Source organism: Coturnix japonica, chromosome 13 (genome assembly GCF_054131305.1).
Source record: "Coturnix japonica strain WE chromosome 13, WE-NBRP24, whole genome shotgun sequence".
Taxonomy (NCBI): domain Eukaryota; kingdom Metazoa; phylum Chordata; class Aves; order Galliformes; family Phasianidae; genus Coturnix; species Coturnix japonica.
Window position 1 is genome coordinate 9,966,960 of NC_140675.1, and position 17,936 is coordinate 9,984,895.

The window sequence follows — 17,936 nt, forward strand, 5'->3', positions numbered from 1 at the left end:
AGCTTCTAGATTCCTGTCAAAGTCATTGGGGATCGTCTGCTATTTATTGCACACACAAAGAAGTTGTGGAAAATCAGGATTTTTCATACTACTTATTCTTTAGGCAAACATGCTTTGTGTCTTCTATCTCCCAAATGCCCTGGCTTTGCATCAAGTCTAAAAATAGGCTTTGCAAGGTTTGGCAATGCTCCTTATGCTATAGGTAGTCCTCCTGTTTGCTTGTCTTTCTGAGCGAAATGCATTTTTCACACTTCGGATCTAGTTGGTAACCAAACTGCTTTCGTAGCTGCCTGCATTTCCAAAAGCATCAGAGAGAGAAGAGATAAAGAAAGCAGACCCTACTCCTCCTCTAAAAGCAAAACTTATGGCTTCTCTTCTGCCTAATACTGTGCTGTTCTGAAGACACTATCAGAAGGGATGATAACACTAAGGATACAGCATGGAGGAGTAATTTCTTCATGGTCCAAAAGCTCTTTGGCATTTCAGTAGAATAGAATGCATGTTTCAGATTCTATACGTGGTCTTGAAGGTGTTCTTTTCATGAAAAGCCAGACTATATCCCTGTATAGTTTTTTTTTATTTGTTTGCCTAACAATTATAAGTATGTAGCTCAGCATAACTAGAGGGTCAGCTCAACTTCCCAAAAGGTACAATAAATAACCACTAGAAAAAACTGCATGGAATAAAGAGGTTGTGGGGTCTCCACCTTTGGGGATATTCAAAACCTGACTTAAGACAGTCCTGGGCAGCCTGTTCTACCTGCCTCCACCTGAGCAGGGCTGTGGATCTCATGCCTCAGCTGCTCTATGATTCAGTGAATTTGCTTTCTGTCTAATCAGTAATTGAAAATGCAGGAGACTACATGACCATCCCAGCAGAACACGAGGAGTTTTTCAGTATTCATTTATCAAAAAAAAAAAAAAGGGTTTCAAGGCACTGCAAAGCAGCAGGCTCTCACAGCACAACCTAAGGTCTGGCTTTAGCAACAAGAAACCAGTTCTTGTTATAAGTTTCCCTTGGAAGTCCACCAAAGACATCCTGCTCAACGACATTGCTACTGGAACATTGGTTTTAGGTTTCTGCATTGATGAAGGTGAGATTCTTCTACTTCAGCATTGTCTGCAGCCACAGGACAGCTGCAGTACAAGTGATGTGCGGTGTAGGTCACTCTTGTGATCTTCTTCACAAACCTGCTTTCAAGCATGAGATTAGGGAAGAGAGAAAGGAGTGTCTTACGTGCAGTGAAATACAGGCAACCTGAAGCTAACTACAAGTGTTCGGGGCCGAAGTATTCCCCAAGCTCAATATATTCAGTTGGCAGGGAAGTGTTTTTTGTCTGCACGTGTTCTGTTATCTTTCAGAGCAGTCCATTGTGGGATGTGTCCCAAACAAAAATCTCCGCATCATCCAACAGAGCTGCTTTTTTCTTTAGAGCCAGCAGAGCTGTGTGAAAAAAAAAAAAAAAAAAAATTCCGATAGCCTTTCTAAAGACTTGTTAAACAAAAGCTGATCTTAGTTCATGCATGTATGATAAATATCCTCCACTGCGTCCCTTTATTAGACAGTATTCTGGGCATAGAACGTTGACAATATGCCAACCTTGGTTGTAGTTTTCCAGACTTCATCTCATAACCAAAATTCCTCAGATCCCTTTATGAAGAACAACGATGAATTCTCTGATGGATGCTTTTGGAACCTGGATTTTTAAGTTGTTTTGGTTCCAGTCTTTCTGATTCAGCCCTTTCCTGTGTCAGTTGGCACACAACTGAAATATAGATTTGTTTTCAGTCTTGCTGGTTCATCTATTACTGTGTGTTAGATTTGATTTGGGTTCATTTTATAGCCCTATTGCGATCATATTCATTACATAAGTTTTAAGCGAGGTCAATTTTTCTGGAGCAGAATGGTTATCTCAAACTTTCAGACTCTTTAGATAAGCAGACTTAGCCCCGCCCTTCCTGTGACGAACATATGGGCTGCTGGCTGTTGTCTTTGCAAGCTACAAGACCTGTTGTGGAGGATCCTGGGACCTGGATTCTCAGCAAAACCAAAGAGTTTTGGTAAGTGTATGCGTTTGTCTAACTCAGTACAGGCTTCCGAATGTTTGTTGCCTACCTTAAATGAATCCACTGATTAGACATTGAGAGCGCTGTAAAGTAGTGCACCTCTACTTTGGGAGAAACTACAACTTAAGAGAGCAGTTCTGGGGGAGGCTGGGTGTTAAGGGTGTTCAGATCCATCCACCTCTCGTCCATGTGGGTCTTTGTTGGTAAGCTGCAAATGTCCTCAGAAGTGCTTTATGCAGATGGCAGCAGTGTGCCTGCAGGGGTGCGGAGCTGCACCGTGTTGGCTAATCACACCACGCAGTAATGCACTGCTCTGCTCACTGCACTGCCCAGAGCCAAAAACCTGCTTAGAGCTGGGTTGTGCTTCCATGTTTGGCAATTAAAGCTGCAAATTTAGTTAGGACGGAAGCTTTGTGGAAATTAATGATGACAAAACAGTTGAAGTGTAGCTGTAACTTTAACAGAGCAGACAAACATGACACAGAACGTTGTGTGATGACCACTACTAACAAACAGCAAAGTCTGCATCTCCTAACTGTGGCTCTCACCACCAGTACTACGCTGTTAGAGTGAGCTGGGACTCGCACAGTGGAGCATGCAGGTTAGAGTTGTGATGGCTCATTGCATGGGCTTTACCTGGCTTAGGAGAAGTCCTTTGTGCAGGCAAAGTAAACACGGTGCTTCAGGCACAAAGTAACATCCTGGCCTGTGGAAATCCACTGCTAACCTGAGAAAAGCAGTTTCTATTCCATTGGTGGAAGTGAGCACTTTCCCACATGGATTCTATGGCTTTCCCATAGAAGACGGGGTCAGAGCTGGTCCTGCTGGATGCATAACAGACTGCTCCTTGCCTCAGTCCTTCAAGCAAAACTCTATCCATGTTTTAAAGAGAGGGGAAAATATAAAGCAAAAAGTCTTTATTATTAGGCAGCTGAAGCTCAACAAAAATGACAGTTAACAGGCTTGTGTCCACTTAGTGAGATCAGTCCCCCAGGAAGCTCAAGGACTCAGTAACTGAGTTGAAGCAACAGATGAGAGGAGAACGGCTGCTCTGTCAGTCTGTCTTGGATGTAATCAGCTTTTCTTGTTAATGTCTGAAATCCCCTGTAAGTCAGGACCGCAGCAGGATCTGCTGGCAAAATTGAATTGAAGTGCTTTGCAGCCCCCCCTTAAGTGATCACCTAAGTGCTCTGCATGGAGCATCCCTTTCCTTGAGCTGACACCAGAGATGATGTGAAACCCTCATCAGTTTAACCATAAAGTGCAGTGAAGCTGATGGGAGACTTTAATTACCAAGAAATCAGACTTTGTGATACTTTTTCCTGTTCTTGGACAAAAGCATCCCCACGCTTGCTCACACTAATAATTGCTTCTAGAGTCCCTGAGCCCAGCACATCCTGCCACACATTGCTGCAATGCCCTGCAGTGCAGCCAGCATTGACCAGTGACCGATCAGTGTCTGATCAGTGCTGTTGAGCTCCCTGTGCTCTCGGCATTGCCAACGTGCACAGCACGATGCTGTGCCCAGAATTACCGCCCAGAAACGAAACTCCTTGCTGCACCAATCTCCGTCACAACCAGCCCATAGCTTTAATTGCTGTGGGTACCTGTAGCTTTGTGGATGATAGCAGGGGCAAGAACAGAGCAGAACAGGCCTGCTAGGTGAGTGTGGGAATGCACTGCAAACAAGAGAGGGAATCATGGAGGAATAGGATGGGTAGGAAGCAGCAATGTGAGGAGAGAGGGGGCTGAGAGATGCAGAGCTTGGCCATGCGTTGTGGTTTCCCTATACCTGGTGCCAAGCAGCAAGGCTTTCTTCTTCCCCCTAAATTTCTGGAGCATCGAAACTGAAACGTGTTTACTATGATCTATTTGGATTCATCTTGAATCTTTTCCTCCAGACTTCAGCCAATAAAATCGATCCCATTTGATGTCCAGAGCTCGGTGTCGGGAGCTGAAAAGAGGAGCTAATGTTTATTTTCTGCACAGCAGTCTTTCTTCTGCAATATGGCAATAATTAGCTCTCAATACATACCAGCTTCTTTTAACTAAATTAGAATATTGGATCAAGTTTCACTTAAGTTCTAGAAGCTAAATGCTCTCTGTTGGCTCTCTCTAGTAAAGAGCCAAAGGCTCTCAAAGCCAGGGAGCAGAGAGAAGGCTGAGTCTGGGCCGTCCTTCTCCAACCCCTCAGCGTGGTCCAGAGGGAGAAAGAGCTGCCTGAGCAGAGTGGGAGCAGCCCATGGAGCTGGATTAGTGCCCAGGCAGCGCTGCGTGCCTCGTCCTGCCGGAGCACAGCAGGGCCGGCCCTGGCTGCACGCCATTGGGATGGGATGGGAGCAGAGAGATGTGGGGAGGGCCTGGCGTGGTACCACCAATGGGTTCAGAGAGATTGCAGCTCTAAGAAATGATTTTTGTCCCGACTGCCTTATGCATTTCAACTGCAAAGACACAAAAATAAGTGTGAGGTACAGAAAGAGAAGGGATAGAAGAGCGAGATAGTTCACCGTGCTGCAAAGTGCTGACCCACCTGCTGAGGTCGGTGCCTGGCTGCATGTCTGACAAGCCACGTCTCGGCTTCCAGGTACTTCTTTGGTACAGCAGCCTCAAGTTCTCACATCGCTGTGTCATCAATTTACAAGCAATGAGCCGATAATGTTCCAATTAGAAACTTTTATTAATTGTAGCGGGTAAAACAAAAAGGCAATTCAGCGCTGGGCGACAGGGGAATCCTCGTTCCTCCAACTGCCGCGCCTTCCCGCCCCTTGCAACTTCTTTTGTAAGGTCCATCCCGAGTGTATTGTCCTTTAATTGGTCGGTCGTGATCGTTCCACTTGGTGTGTCGTTCCTTGGTTGGTCCTTCCGTGAAACTTTGTATCCATCGGGGCGCGCTTTGCCTGTAACTATGCAGAGTACACAATCTACCCATAAAATTAGAGTGTTCTGCAACCCTTGTGGCCTCCATATTCCACCATCACATCCCGGTCCTAATGAACAAGCACTCCACCACAATGCTACCACATCCCGGTCTTAATGAGCAAACATTTTATCACAGTCCCCCCTTTTCTTTTATTGTACTATTTTGTTTTGCTCATTAAACCGTTTTAGTTCTTGTCGACTCCATTCTAGAGCATCCTCTTCTCGTTCCCCATCAAGGGGTTCATATCTTTCTCTAATTACCATTAGGTGGGCTGCCTCTAGCCTGTTCTTAACGATAACGATTAGTCTATTTAAAATACAGGGTCCAAAGGTCAAACCTAATATTATCATAATAACTGGTCCCATTATTGTGGATAATAATGTAGTGAACCAGGAGGAACCATTAAACCAACTCTCATACCAACTTCTTTGAGACTCCTGGGCTCTTTTTCTTTGTTCTAACTGTTTTCTTAGTTCAGCCATTGTATCTATTGCTACCCCCGTTTGATCAACGTAGGTGCAACATTGTTCTTTAAGAGCCACACATAGTCCCCCTTGCTGCAATAGGAGAAGATCCAACCCCCTTCGATTTTGTAACACTACTTCTGATAAAGACCGTACCGATTTTGTAAGCGCATTGATGGCTTCATCTATTTTCTGTAGATCTTCATCCACAGATTGTCTAAGGGTTTTCAGTCCCTGTGGCTGGTTTATTAAAGATGCTACTCCAGTCCCCAGCCCGGCCCCTCCTATAGTTAATAGCATTGCAACGGTTAGGGCTGTGAATGGCTCCCTTTTAATCAGGTGATGTTCAGAGGTTTCTTGTTGACTGATCACATAATCTTTAGGGTGATATATGATTCGTGGAACTATAATTACTTGTACACAGTAATTGGTGGTTTGATTAAATATCTTAGTCGATAAGCATGTAGTGACCCCTAATTTGGCACATATCCATTTAGCATTGTCTGCGGGTAGGAGCCAGTCTGAGGGTTTCTCCTGACTTTGTACTTCTATAGTTTTATTACATAGATGTCGTTTTTCTAGAGGTACAGTTCCCACACACACACCATTTCCAGTAACATGTGCTAGAGTTATCCCTGGAACATTAGGCCTTCCCTTTTTCCATAGGCACTCTGCTGGGTTAGTCCCATTTCTTCTCCTAATCTTCGCTACGGACCCTATTGCTTCATAAAAAGGGGGTCTTATATCATAGCATAGCCAACACTCCTTAGTTAATTCTGGGTAGGTGTTGTTTAACACCTTGAAACTAGACTGAATTATTTTCCAAAGGGTGCCATATTCGGTAATATAAGGGCTTGCTTCGGTCGGGCCTACAGTAACAGCTTCTGTCTTATTCTGATTGTTATTTATTACTACGTTAGGTCCTATACCTATTGGGGGGTCTGGCGGAACTCTTTCTTTTTTAATAAGGAAATGGCCCCCTCGGTCTCTTCCAGGCTCCCACATTCGTACCCCCCAAGTCTTTCCTATCCACCACACTGTGTTTTCTGTTTTAAGGATTTTTATCTCTAAATGTTGGCATGTTACTTCACCAGAGTGAGTCCCATGAGTCGGAGGTGTACAACCTGAGGGACCCCAACTAATTGTTATATATTCATCTTGTCCCCCCCCTGGCAGAAATCCCAGTGAAACCGTTTCACAACCCCAGTATGCACAATGATATTCCCCTGGGTAATTACAATAACTTTTCCCTGGATTTGATGCTGGGCAAGCATAGATTGCCTTGCGATTCAGGCATGGTTGTGTTGGTACTAAGTCACATACTTGACTTTTAAGGATGGGAGCGCCTGGGGTCACGTCTGTGCTTATCACCTTCTGATCTTCCCCTCTGATTAGGGACCACTTAAATGGCTCATGTGTCTGTACCTCTGTACCCCAACCCTCATTAATGAGACTTAATATTATTATCAATTGAGCTAGTTTTAGATAGGCAGTTTTCCCACTGCAGTAGTGAGTCTTTAATTGCTCGGGGGAGTTATTTCCAGTCTTGGGGTATCTTCTGGATCCTAAATCTTTGGATTCATTCATAATGGAGCAGACTCCTCCACATGTTTTATCTCCTCTGCCTCGCCCATCGACTCGGTTGCCTCGAGCCATGGGGTGTATAATCTTCTCGGCAGCAAGAGTATTCTTCAGGAGGGGCTGGTTTTGCTTCCCTTTCAAGTGGGTCTTTGGGGTACTGCACCCTATTCTTTTTCCCACTGGTTATACACTTAAGTGATGCTGGTAAGGATCCAAATTCACCCCCAGGTTTACCCCCTTCTATTAAAATTTCCACGGCCACTCTGAAGGCTAATAACCAATTTGTGTATTCCTGTTTTCGCAGTGGGTCCACTACCTTTCTAAAACATATCCCAACAGTTGCATTCACAATAGTCAAAATATTCCCTTCTACATTAAATTCTATACTGATACGTTTATACAATCATTGTTAATTCATGTTCTCATTTTCCTTGACGGAGGGTTTCGTGACAGTTTTACTTTCAAATCACCCGCTGGACTAGTGACTCTCCATTCGTGATTTTGTACTGGACCCTTAACACGACTAGCATGTGTCCATCCTTTTTCAGCAGTTCTGATGGCAGTATTGGTAGTCAATAATACCAGACAGGGACCTTCTCAGCGAGGCTGCAGTGTGGTTTCTCTCCAGGTCTTTATCAGAACCCAATCTCCAGGCTTTATCTGATGGAGGGTAATGTCAAGAGGGGGTCTTTGAGTCAATTGTCCCTTTTTCCACAATTCCTGTTTATACTTCATTAATTCCGTGATATAAGCTTGAATGTTCTTATCTAACACCCCCGGGTGATCTTTAGGGGTTCCCGCATCATATGGCATATTCCTATGTCAGCCCGGGGCTGGGCCCTAAGGTTTAAGAGGGCAAGGGGAATGCATTTTATCCATGAGAGCTTAGTTTCTAGTGTTAATTTGGCCAATTGCTTTTTTAGTTCCCCATTCATTCTCTCTACTCACCCTGAACTCTGTGGGTGCCAGGGAGTATGTTCTTCCCATTTTATTCCCAAGGCTTCAGCTATATTTCTAGTGATTCTTGATGTAAAGTGTGGTCCTTGATCTGAATCTATTACTTCTGTTACCCCATACCTAGGGATGATTTGTTCGAGTAATATTTTTGTTACTACCTGAGCTGTTGCTTTAGTTGTGGGGAATGCCTCTACATAATGTGTGAGGTGGTCTATTATGACTAATACATATTTATATCTTCCTACTTTAGGAAATTCGGTATAGATAGTGCCCTCTTTTCCCTGTAATCTTTTTAGTGCCTGTAAAACAGCATACAGCTCGCAAGCTTGAGCTGACCAAGTGTTACTCAAGGGTCCTGATTCCAATACCCGGAGGGTCTTTCCATCTACTATTGCATAACCTGATCTTCTCTTTCCCTCCACTACTCTAGAGGATCCATCCACAAATAATTTTTCCCCTTCTCTTAATTCTTCTTCCCTGCCCAATCCTGTGTTAAAACCCCATACGCTGTACCACTGTCTATGTTAACGAATAAATAAAAGGGTCTTTTTAAGTCAGGCAGGCTCAAGACAGGGGCATTGATGAGATCCTCCTTCAGCTTTTGTAGATTCTCTTCATCTTGTCTATCCCACTTTATTAATCCATCGGTACTGAGCTTTTGATATAGGAACTTTACTTTACTGCTATAATTTTCGATCCATTGTCTACAATATCCCACTAATCCCAGCAATTGTCTTATTTGTCTCTTATTGCTTGGCGACGTCAGGGACAATATTCCTTGTATCCTTTCAGGATCTATCTTCTTTTCTCCTTTACTCAGGTAATGCCCTAGATATCTAACCTCCTCTTCCACAAATTGCAATTTCCTTTTTGATACTTTAAGTCCTTTCAGTCCCAAAAAGTTCAGCAATTTAATACTTTCTTTCCAAACCTTTCCCTCATCCTCTCCAGCAATTGATAGATCATCTACATACTGTATTAATTTGGTATCAGGATCTAGCTGATACTCTTGCAGGATCTGTTCTAGGGCTTGCCCAAACAAATTAGGGGATTCTGTGAAGCCTTGGGGGAGTACAGTCCATCTTATATTCTCTCCTCCTCCCTGTTTTCAGGCTTCCTAAATTTTTGCTGTCCTGGAATTCGATTTTGCGTCCATCCCCCCATTTTCCTTTCCAATTCCCTACTTTCTCTGACCGCTGTTACCATCATCCTAACCTGCCTATTATGTCTTTCTTCCTCCCTTCTTACATATACCTTCTGAGCTTCCCTCAAAAGTTCATCAAGCCCCCGATCCTGCCAATTTTCTATCTTTTCTAGTTTCTTGCGGATATCTTCCCAAGCCTTAGCTACGAACTGTGTTTTGAGCAGAGCCTGGCCTATCGGTGTATCGGGATCCAATCCTGAATATAGTTGTAAATTCTTGCGTAACCTTTCTAGCCATTCAGTGGGTGTTTCCTCCTTCTTTTGTCTTTCATTAAAAGCTTTATTTATATTCTGACCTCTTGGGACTGCCTCCCTAATGCCCTGGATAATGATAGTTCGCAGGTCCTGCATGTGAGTCCTATGATGTTGATTTTGATGGTCCCATTGCGGATTCTGTAAGGGCCATTTAATATCCGCAGCAGGCCCGTGGGCATGTTGAGCATCCCAAATGCGCATCCCTGCACGCCTAATCATACCTCTCTCTTCTGCTGTGAACAGTATACTTAGAATAGATTGTAGTTCCTCCCAGGTATAAACATTTGGCCCTAAGAACTGATCTACTCTGTCTGCCACCCCCAGGGGATCTTCTAGTATATTACCCATTTCCTTCTTAAAATCTCTAACATCCCCTGAATTTAAGGGCACTGATATAAACCCCATCTGAGGTTGTGGACCTCCCATGGGCATTTCTCTTAAAGGGTAGAGGTTATTTTGTCGTGCCTTTGCCCGTGTCACAGGCCCTCCCCCTTCTATCTTTTGTACTTCTCCCTCTCTCGAATCCATCTGCCCATGATCCAACTGAGGAGGAGAAGGTAGGGGAATTGCTGGTGGTACAGCATATGGTGGGGGTCCCACTAAGGCCTCCTCTTCCCTTCGAGGTTTACGTTTTTCGACATCTTTTTCTTTTCGTGTCAAATTAAAAATGGGGACTCCTAAACCCTCTGGGCGAGTGACCCATACTGCTGCATAGTCACTTTCTTCTTGATTGAAAGGGGTTTTGGAGTTTACCCAAAAATTTAATTGCTGTTGTACCCAATCTTCATTAGAACCATACTTAGGCCACCATACTGCCGGGCCAATTTGTTGTCCGCTCCAAATTTCTATACAATAATAAATCATCTTTGCTTTATCTTTATTTCTTGTTCCTGGATAGTGCGTCCAGGCAATTAGCATGAACCCTAAAGGTGAGTCCTTAGGAATGGATGGTCGTTTAGAAGGGGTGGGTGGTTTAGTTTTACACTGCCCCATCTCGTTCTTTACTTCTTGCTCTCTTGTTTTATTCAACGTCTGTAGCTCCCCCTAGTGCCCGTAGCTCTAGGGGAACACCTAAATAATAATCATCCCTAGTGCTCGTAGCTCTAGGGGAACACCTGAATAATAATCATCCCTAGTGCTCGTAGCTCTAGGGGAACACCTAAATAATAATCATCCCTAGTGCTCGTAGCTCTAGGGGAACACCTAAAAAATAATAATCATCCCTAGTGCTCGTAGCTCTAGGGGAACACCTGAATAATAATCATCCCTAGTGCTCGTAGCTCTAGGGGAACACCTGAATAATAATCATCCCTAGTGCTCGTAGCTCTAGGGGAACACCAAAGAATAACCCTCCATAGAGCCCATAGCCCTAGGGGTTGTGGTGGTGAAAGGGTCCCGCTTATACCCTGTACCCACCCTTCGGCGTGCCCTCACTCAGTGTTGCGTTCACTCGCTTCCCCCAGGTCGTGGCCCACGCCCTCGCGGGCAATGGGAACCGCACTACTGTGGGGTCCACACTCGCTCGGGTTAGTGCCGGCTGCCGGCCCCCCTTCACAAGCACACAACACTCGCCACACGCCGGATTCCCAACCCAGACCGGACTATACTCACCTGTCCTGCGTCTTCGTCCGGACTTTCGTGCACGAAATTTAAAGGGTTAACCGGTTTTTCCTTGCCTTTGTGTTTTAAATTTCGGATCGTCGGCAGGAGTAGGGCGGGAGGATAGGAGCCGAGGCCGCCTATTTAGGCGGGGCGCCCCCTCAGGCTCGTACCCACGCCAGTATTCCCGTCCGAGTCACGGCACCAAATTGTCATCAATTTACAAGCAATGAGCCGATAATGTTCCAATTAGAAACTTTTATTAATTGTAGCGGGTAAAACAAAAAGGCAATTCAGCGCTGGGCGACAGGGGAATCCTCGTTCCTCCAACTGCCGCGCCTTCCCGCCCCTTGCAACTTCTTTTGTAAGGTCCATCCCGAGTGTATTGTCCTTTAATTGGTCGGTCGTGATCGTTCCACTTGGTGTGTCGTTCCTTGGTTGGTCCTTCCGTGAAACTTTGTATCCATCGGGGCGCGCTTTGCCTGTAACTATGCAGAGTACACAATCTACCCATAAAATTAGAGTGTTCTGCAACCCTTGTGGCCTCCATATTCCACCATCACATCCCGGTCCTAATGAACAAGCACTCCACCACAATGCTACCACATCCCGGTCTTAATGAGCAAACATTTTATCACAGCTGCAGTACGGCTCTTTTAAGATCAGCAATAACCTGCCATCGGCTGGCATGTTATTGGATGTCCTGACGTTCATTCATTCTCTGTTTCTCGAGGGTCAGCTTCATGCCCGCTTTGTACGCAAACAAGGACACAGATCTTTATTTAACAGCACGTAGTTCTGAGCCGTTCTTTGCTGGCAGGCCGGGCCGCTCCTCCCCAGCACCGCGCGGCTGTTGGCTCAGCAGCAGCTCCCGGCCCGCCCCGTGTGGGGAGCTTCAGGAATAAGCGACTGGGACAGATCGCGAGCTGAACTAATTTGCGTGCATTGTCCAAACACGGCAACATCGGGCTGGTTCCGAGCCGTGCCTTGTGTTGTGCGGTGTGTGTTAGAGCAGGTGCCCGGCTCACAGCGAGCAGCGGGGCCGACAGGCTGAGGTGGGCGGCGGGGGGCGGGGCGGGGCGGGGCTGCTGGGGGCGCGGGGCGGGGCGGAGCGGGGCGGGGATCCCGGCGGGGTCGGTAAGGCGGGCGGGGCGAAGCCAGAGCAATCAGTGCCGCCACCGCCACGGGCTTGGCCTTTCCTCCGCTCCACGGGCGCCAGGTAACGAACACCCCGGGCGGCAGCGCCCCGCTTCGCGTGCCCGCGGGCTCCCGGCGGTTCCCGCAGCCCTTCAGCCGCGATGCGGAGCTGCCCCGCCGTGCCCTGCCCTGCCCTGCTCTGCCCGCGGGACGGGCCCTGTCGCGGCGGCGGGTGGGCGGCTCCCCTTTCTCTCTCCGTTTCCCGTTGTGCTGCCTGTGGTGCCGGCCGGCCCCGCTCCGTGTTTGTCCGCTGTGGGGCGGCCCCGCGGGCTGCGCTGCCGGGAGGCGTGAGGCGGGCGGCTGTGAGGCGCGGACAGACGTTGGGCGCTTTGGCGCTCGGCGCTGTTTGAATCCGCGCTGCTGAGGCCGGGCCGGCGGGGAGCGCCGTGCTGTGACCGCCCGGCTGGATCCCGGAGCTGCTCCGTGTCGGAAGCGCTTCACGCGCTGCGTGTCAAGAGTTGCTCAGCGCCGGCTTCGCGTGCAGCCGATGGGCACAGAATGCGGCTTCTCTGCCCCTCGGGCTCCTGCATAAAGGCATCAGCCCTGCACGGAGCGCTGCCTGCTCGCACTAACACAGCACTGCGCTCCCGCAGCGGCTTTGCTGTCGGTGCGGTGCTCAGGTAGCGGTGAGGCAACGAGCTGTTCGGAGGCAGTGCTTGTTTTGGAGCGAGCTCGTCAAGTTTTGTGTGTGATGGAGGGGAAGCAGTGCTCGGTTGGCCTCGGTGCGTGTCTGCTGTGTATTGAAAAACAGCACTGTGTAACTTGTTATGGGAAAAAGAGAATCTCGACCAGCAAACAGCAGGGCCGGTGCTGGTTTGGTGCTTGCAGTCCCTCTATCTCACTGTTTACAAAACCAAACAAACAAACAAACCTGACGTCTTTATTTTTGCTAATTTTATTTAAAAAAAAATAATAATAAAAATGCTTTGCAGTGCACTGTTAGAGGTCAGCGCTGTGCTGAGCAGACGAATTAACACCTCATTGCATCCCGCACCTCCAGGGCTGTGTCGCTGTGTGTGGATGAGCCCTGCAGGGCGCTGTGCAGGTGCTGGGTGCCCTTGGCCATCTGTCACTCCTCCCAGCTCCACGTGTAGCACGGACCCAGCTGCGGGCTCGGGGGTGGTACCGCGGCACAACCAGCCTGTTGGATTCCTTATTTCTGCTACACGGTTGAAGTCGCTTTATGAGCGAAGCTAAGGGAGCTGACAACAGCCCGCGGTGCTCCGAGCCGTGCGGGGCGGCCCTGCGGCGCTGTGGGCCGGCGGCCATTTTGCGTTGCGCGGAGCGGGCACACGGCGGGCTGGCCGTGCACAGCGCTGTGCCGAGCGGCTGCTCGTGTGTGTGTGTGTGTGTGCGAGCTCCGGAGCCGTGCTGCCAAGCCGTGCTTTACACCCACCCGCTGCTCTCAGCCCCGTGCTGCGATGCGGAGCTGCTGCCCGCCGTGTGAGCCGCGCGGCCATGGCGCTGCCCGGAACTTCCGCTTGGAAACGTCAATTTGCTCGGCCGCGTCGTTGTGTTGTTTGTTGTTAAAATGACGCCGGGTGTTTTAATCGAGTCGTGCTGTAACACGGAGCTCTTTGCCCTTCAGCCTGGTGGAACTTGGAGTGATCCGGAGGTGTGGGAACACTCCGTGAAGCTGCTGTTGACTGAGGAATTTGCTTTTAATACCAAAAAGAGAAATCTTGGTTATTCCAAATAGTACAAAATTGGAAATGACAAATAAAAACAGGTTGCTCTCAGGAACCGTATGTTACATGCTCTGCTTCCATTGCTGTTTATAACACATCCAAAAGTTGCTTTCACTTTGTAAGGCCATAGTGTATGAAATCTTAAGCAAATAAGCTCATTTAAGCGGGCTCTACATCAGGTATTACTATCAACATCTTCCTAAAGCTTTCAATGTGTTGCCACTGCAAAAGCTGCAGGCAGTTGATTTATTTTACTGTTAGTATTTGTCCCACCCCATAAAAGCTATTGCCAAAGCATTGCTCACGTGCTGCCTTGCTTCCCTCGTGCCCTCTGCTGTGGCCCAGCAGTCACCAGCTGCAATGTGCTCCAGCAATTACAACAGCTTTTCTGGGGCTTAGAAAATCAGAACCCTATTTCTTGCTCATTAACACCTTCCTGGTGAGTAGTTTCTCTTTGTGAGATGGTGTTTTACCTCTTCCTTTGTCACTAAGGTGCTCTTCAGAAAGCGCTGAGATAGAGTTGATGACGATGGGGATTCCCCTTGTCCTTGCTATGTGCTTGTAGTGCATATACATTGTGCATTTGGTGCTGCCTCTGCTCTTCTGACCCTTCTCTGCTTCAAGGCCACTCTCAGAGCATCTCACTGTCTGCAATACAACCAAGGAAGCTTGCTGCAATATTTCTGGGGCTTTTTACGGCTGTCTAGTCCTGAAAGCGATGATCAAATCAGGTAAAGAGGCGTTTGAAGCAGTTGGTGTGGCCTTGTGTCACTCAGACACTCGGTATTCCACATTCTCCAGGGAACAGACTTTGTTAAAAGGTAGATTCTGCAGCACTGATTATAGGAGTCCCTGGGCTTCTTTGTGTTCTGCCCAACTCAGAATCTGATTGAGTTGCAGGAGGGAGCTGATGCTTGAGATGATGGTTGTCATCTGCTTCCCCACAAAGCAGCACCAATCCAGCTGCCTCCTCAGTAGAAGTTTTGAGGCCAGTTTAAAAGCTGAAGAGTGATGGCAGTGATACGACACAGCTGTCTGATCTGTGCCTGTGTTTTAGATGAAGTTTATGGTTCTCTTCAGTTGCCTTTAACTTGTCTTAAACGTTTTTATTGGTACGTTTTTAGGCAATTAGATGTTTTATGGGCTTTCTGAAGGAAAAAAGGTATACTTAGTTTGGGCCCAATGAAACTAACAACAAAGCTATGTGAATCTGGGTCCGAACTGATCCATGGGAACTTAAGTTGTAAGTCTCATGAGCCTCCAGATGTTGAAGCTGTGCTCTATCTACCTGCCAGGTCCCCTGCTAGGCTTCATGGCTTTAAAATTCCCACTTATTCAATTCAGTTGTATATGAAAGTTTTGTAAACAAGAGGAATGAATGGGCTGGGTGAACAAAGGAGTGCAGTCATGCACAAGCGGATGAATTAGAGGGATTTACTGCTTCCCACCCACACCTGCTCTGCTCCGTAGCTCCGCTGTAACGTATACAACTCTTCATACAACAATTTCAAGTAGTGAGAGAGCTTTTGGGACGGGAGAAAAGAGCCAAAGCCTGAGCCAGTGTGTTACTTCTCACAGTCTGCTGCTGCCCCATCCAGGTGAGCAGCAGGAGGAGCTGGGAGCTGTGGAAGTAAGGAGTGTATGTGGGGAAATGCTGCTGGGTGTCAAAAGTGACAGCAGGTGCTGAGCTGCCAGTTAAGAGCTGGGTTTGTTGGTGAAGGATGGCAGGACAAACTAACAGGGGTGCTGTCCCAATTCAGGCTGATCAACCGTTCTCCTAGTTTAGATATTTATAAGAAATCAGTTTTGTTGTCCCAAACAAATTCAGTCAGTTCTCAGTGTCCCTCATCTTAAACTCGCTGCATTTCCACTTTCACTATTGGGAGAATTTGTTGCTCTTAGGTCTCCATTTCCTCTGCTCTCAAAGAAGTGCTGTTTGTTGTTACAGCACGGCAGCAGTTGTGTGTTGTAGCACTATTCTGTGCTTGTTCCAACACAGACTGCCTTGCTTGTACGCCTTCTCTATTGGTTTAAGCTTCCACTAAATAAGCAGCACGTTTGTTACATGAACCAGTGAAAGCACGATGGCTCTGGGACGAATGAAACAAATTTAGGGAAAGATCATCTAAGGGAAATGTCATCTTTGTGATCTCTGAAACAAGCGTGTAAAGAGCAGAAGGGAGAGACCTTACTCCTCATTACCCCACGGATCATGGGAGGTGCCTGCGCTCAGGAAGCTGCAGCATTTGGGTCTGTAAGTTGTGATTTAACAACAAGCAGGAAGCTCAGCTGTCAGCAGCAAAGGAAACTACTGCACTGACAGCGGGTTTGGAGGCTGCAAAGGGTGGCAGTGTTAAGTGCAAGGCTCCCTTTTGAACTGCCATTAGCTGTGCCTGGGGCTCGCTGTGCTTGTTATCTCTATTTATTACACATGGGTTACTGTACAAATAGAAACTCCTATTTCAGAATCACGGGCAGCATCCCTAAAATGAGGTGCTCGTTGATATTTTGTGTACAAGAATTAAAATGTAGCCAGGGACGTTTATATTTTCGTTAGGCATGTCTGCGCAGTTGTGTGGAGTTTCCTTTCCTGTTGTTGAAATGGGAGCCAGAGATGAGCTAGAAATAGCCAGGATTCCACTGTGCCCATCCAGAACAGCCAGATCCCCATCGAGTAACCTGCTATCAAAGAACTAATAGAAAAGCAACGTTTTTCTTATGGCTCATCGGGTAGAAAAAGTCTCAAGGGTTTTTGTTTTTGTTTTGCAGATATATTGAAATTAAAGGTCAGTTTAAGTAGTACTACCAATAATCACACAAGTTTCTTGATACAGCACCACCAGTTTCTTCCTTCCTTTTGAAGGCTCCATAGAGGGTTTGTGTTGTGTTTGGGGGCACTGTGTTTATTTCTTTCCCTGTTGGCACTGAGGACAGTTTTAGCAACGTGAGTCATTTTGCAGTTGGCTCTTCTGTCAGGGTGTGTATCCAGCGCTTCTATTACTGCAGTCAGTGAACTGTTAACAAATAGAACAAGTCAATGCGAAACACGTGAAGCCTCCTCACTGCTGGCGAGTGGCATTCAGAGGGTAAAAGGATTTGAATATATGTAAAAACTTCCTCAAGTTTCACGTCTGGAGCTTTGTTGGTGCGTAACGCAGCTGTGCTGTGCTCAGTGGCCTTTTGAAGCAGAGCTCTGTGAAGAGACCTAAAAGCACGGCAAGGAGGGGCCGACATCTGGCTGCTGAGCTGCTGGGCCCGGCAGTATCGTGAGCCCAAATGGAAGTGGTGCAGTTTAGCTGTGATAAAGCCTTGGCTCATATTGCAGCACGGTTCCAGAGAACTCGGAAATGACTTGAAATAGACTATCATTAAAAAAACCCCACAGCAAACCACCAGGCCTGCAGTCGGAAGTGTGCTGAACTTCATGCCGGGCTGATAAGGGCTGTGCAGCTCTGTGTGCTGAGGCACCGAGAGCTCCGTATTTTTGGTATCAGTCACTTGAATAATTTCAATACTTGGAAACACAGGCTGAACAATGCAAGGGCTCCTCCACTGGCTCTATACGGTTGTAAGTCATTGCATTGCTTTATTTTCACCTTTTACAGTATGATTTGAAACTGTCACCATGGACTTTTCACGCCTACACACGTACACTCCTCCCCAATGTGTGCCAGAGAACACTGGCTATACATATGCACTCAGGTGAGAACTCTTTTTTTCTTCTTGTAGAGAAACTGTATGTTCTCTAAATGTTGTTAACTCTGGAATAGCTCCCATGGTAAGTAAATGGCCTCCGTACAGAAACATGCTTTAATGGGTCTGTTCTGAAATGGCTCGTGTCCTCAGTGCAGGAGAGTGTGTGCTGAACTGCTGGGACAGTGACTAAGGTAATGACTCAGTGTTTATTAGTTGCTACAGAAAGATGAGTCTCCACCTAGTTACGCTTTGTTTTCTCTCAGAATGTCACCCAATTCTTCCATGTTTGATACATTTTAATGTCGCTAAT

The 17,936-nt window shown here is 47.0% G+C and overlaps 1 protein-coding gene and 1 long non-coding RNA gene across 26 annotated transcripts in view; one reads left to right on the forward strand and one right to left on the reverse strand.

The window, feature by feature from the left end:
- The first annotated feature begins 1,941 nt into the window (after positions 1-1,941).
- Positions 1,942-17,936, forward strand: part of SUN1 (Sad1 and UNC84 domain containing 1) — a 37,700-nt gene continuing 21,705 nt past the window's right edge. For 9 of the 25 annotated variants that reach the window (XM_015876503.3, XM_085513827.1, XM_032447601.2 and 6 more), the window contains exons 1-2: positions 12,199-12,264; positions 17,536-17,632. In XM_015876503.3, the coding sequence (XP_015731989.2) occupies positions 17,556-17,632 (77 nt within the window). In that variant the 5' untranslated portion in view covers positions 12,199-12,264; positions 17,536-17,555. Of the gene's footprint in view, positions 2,061-12,198; positions 12,265-14,255; positions 14,370-17,535; positions 17,633-17,936 lie in introns of those variants that run through there. The other 16 variants (XM_015876502.3, XM_015876506.3, XM_015876509.3 and 13 more) reach the window with 5 other exon arrangements.
- On the reverse strand, positions 2,969-4,691 carry LOC146758676 (uncharacterized). Its single transcript, XR_014933796.1, has 2 exons — positions 4,597-4,691; positions 2,969-4,020 (listed from the first exon to the last, which is right to left on the reverse strand). It is a non-coding gene; the product is annotated as an uncharacterized LOC146758676 (long non-coding RNA).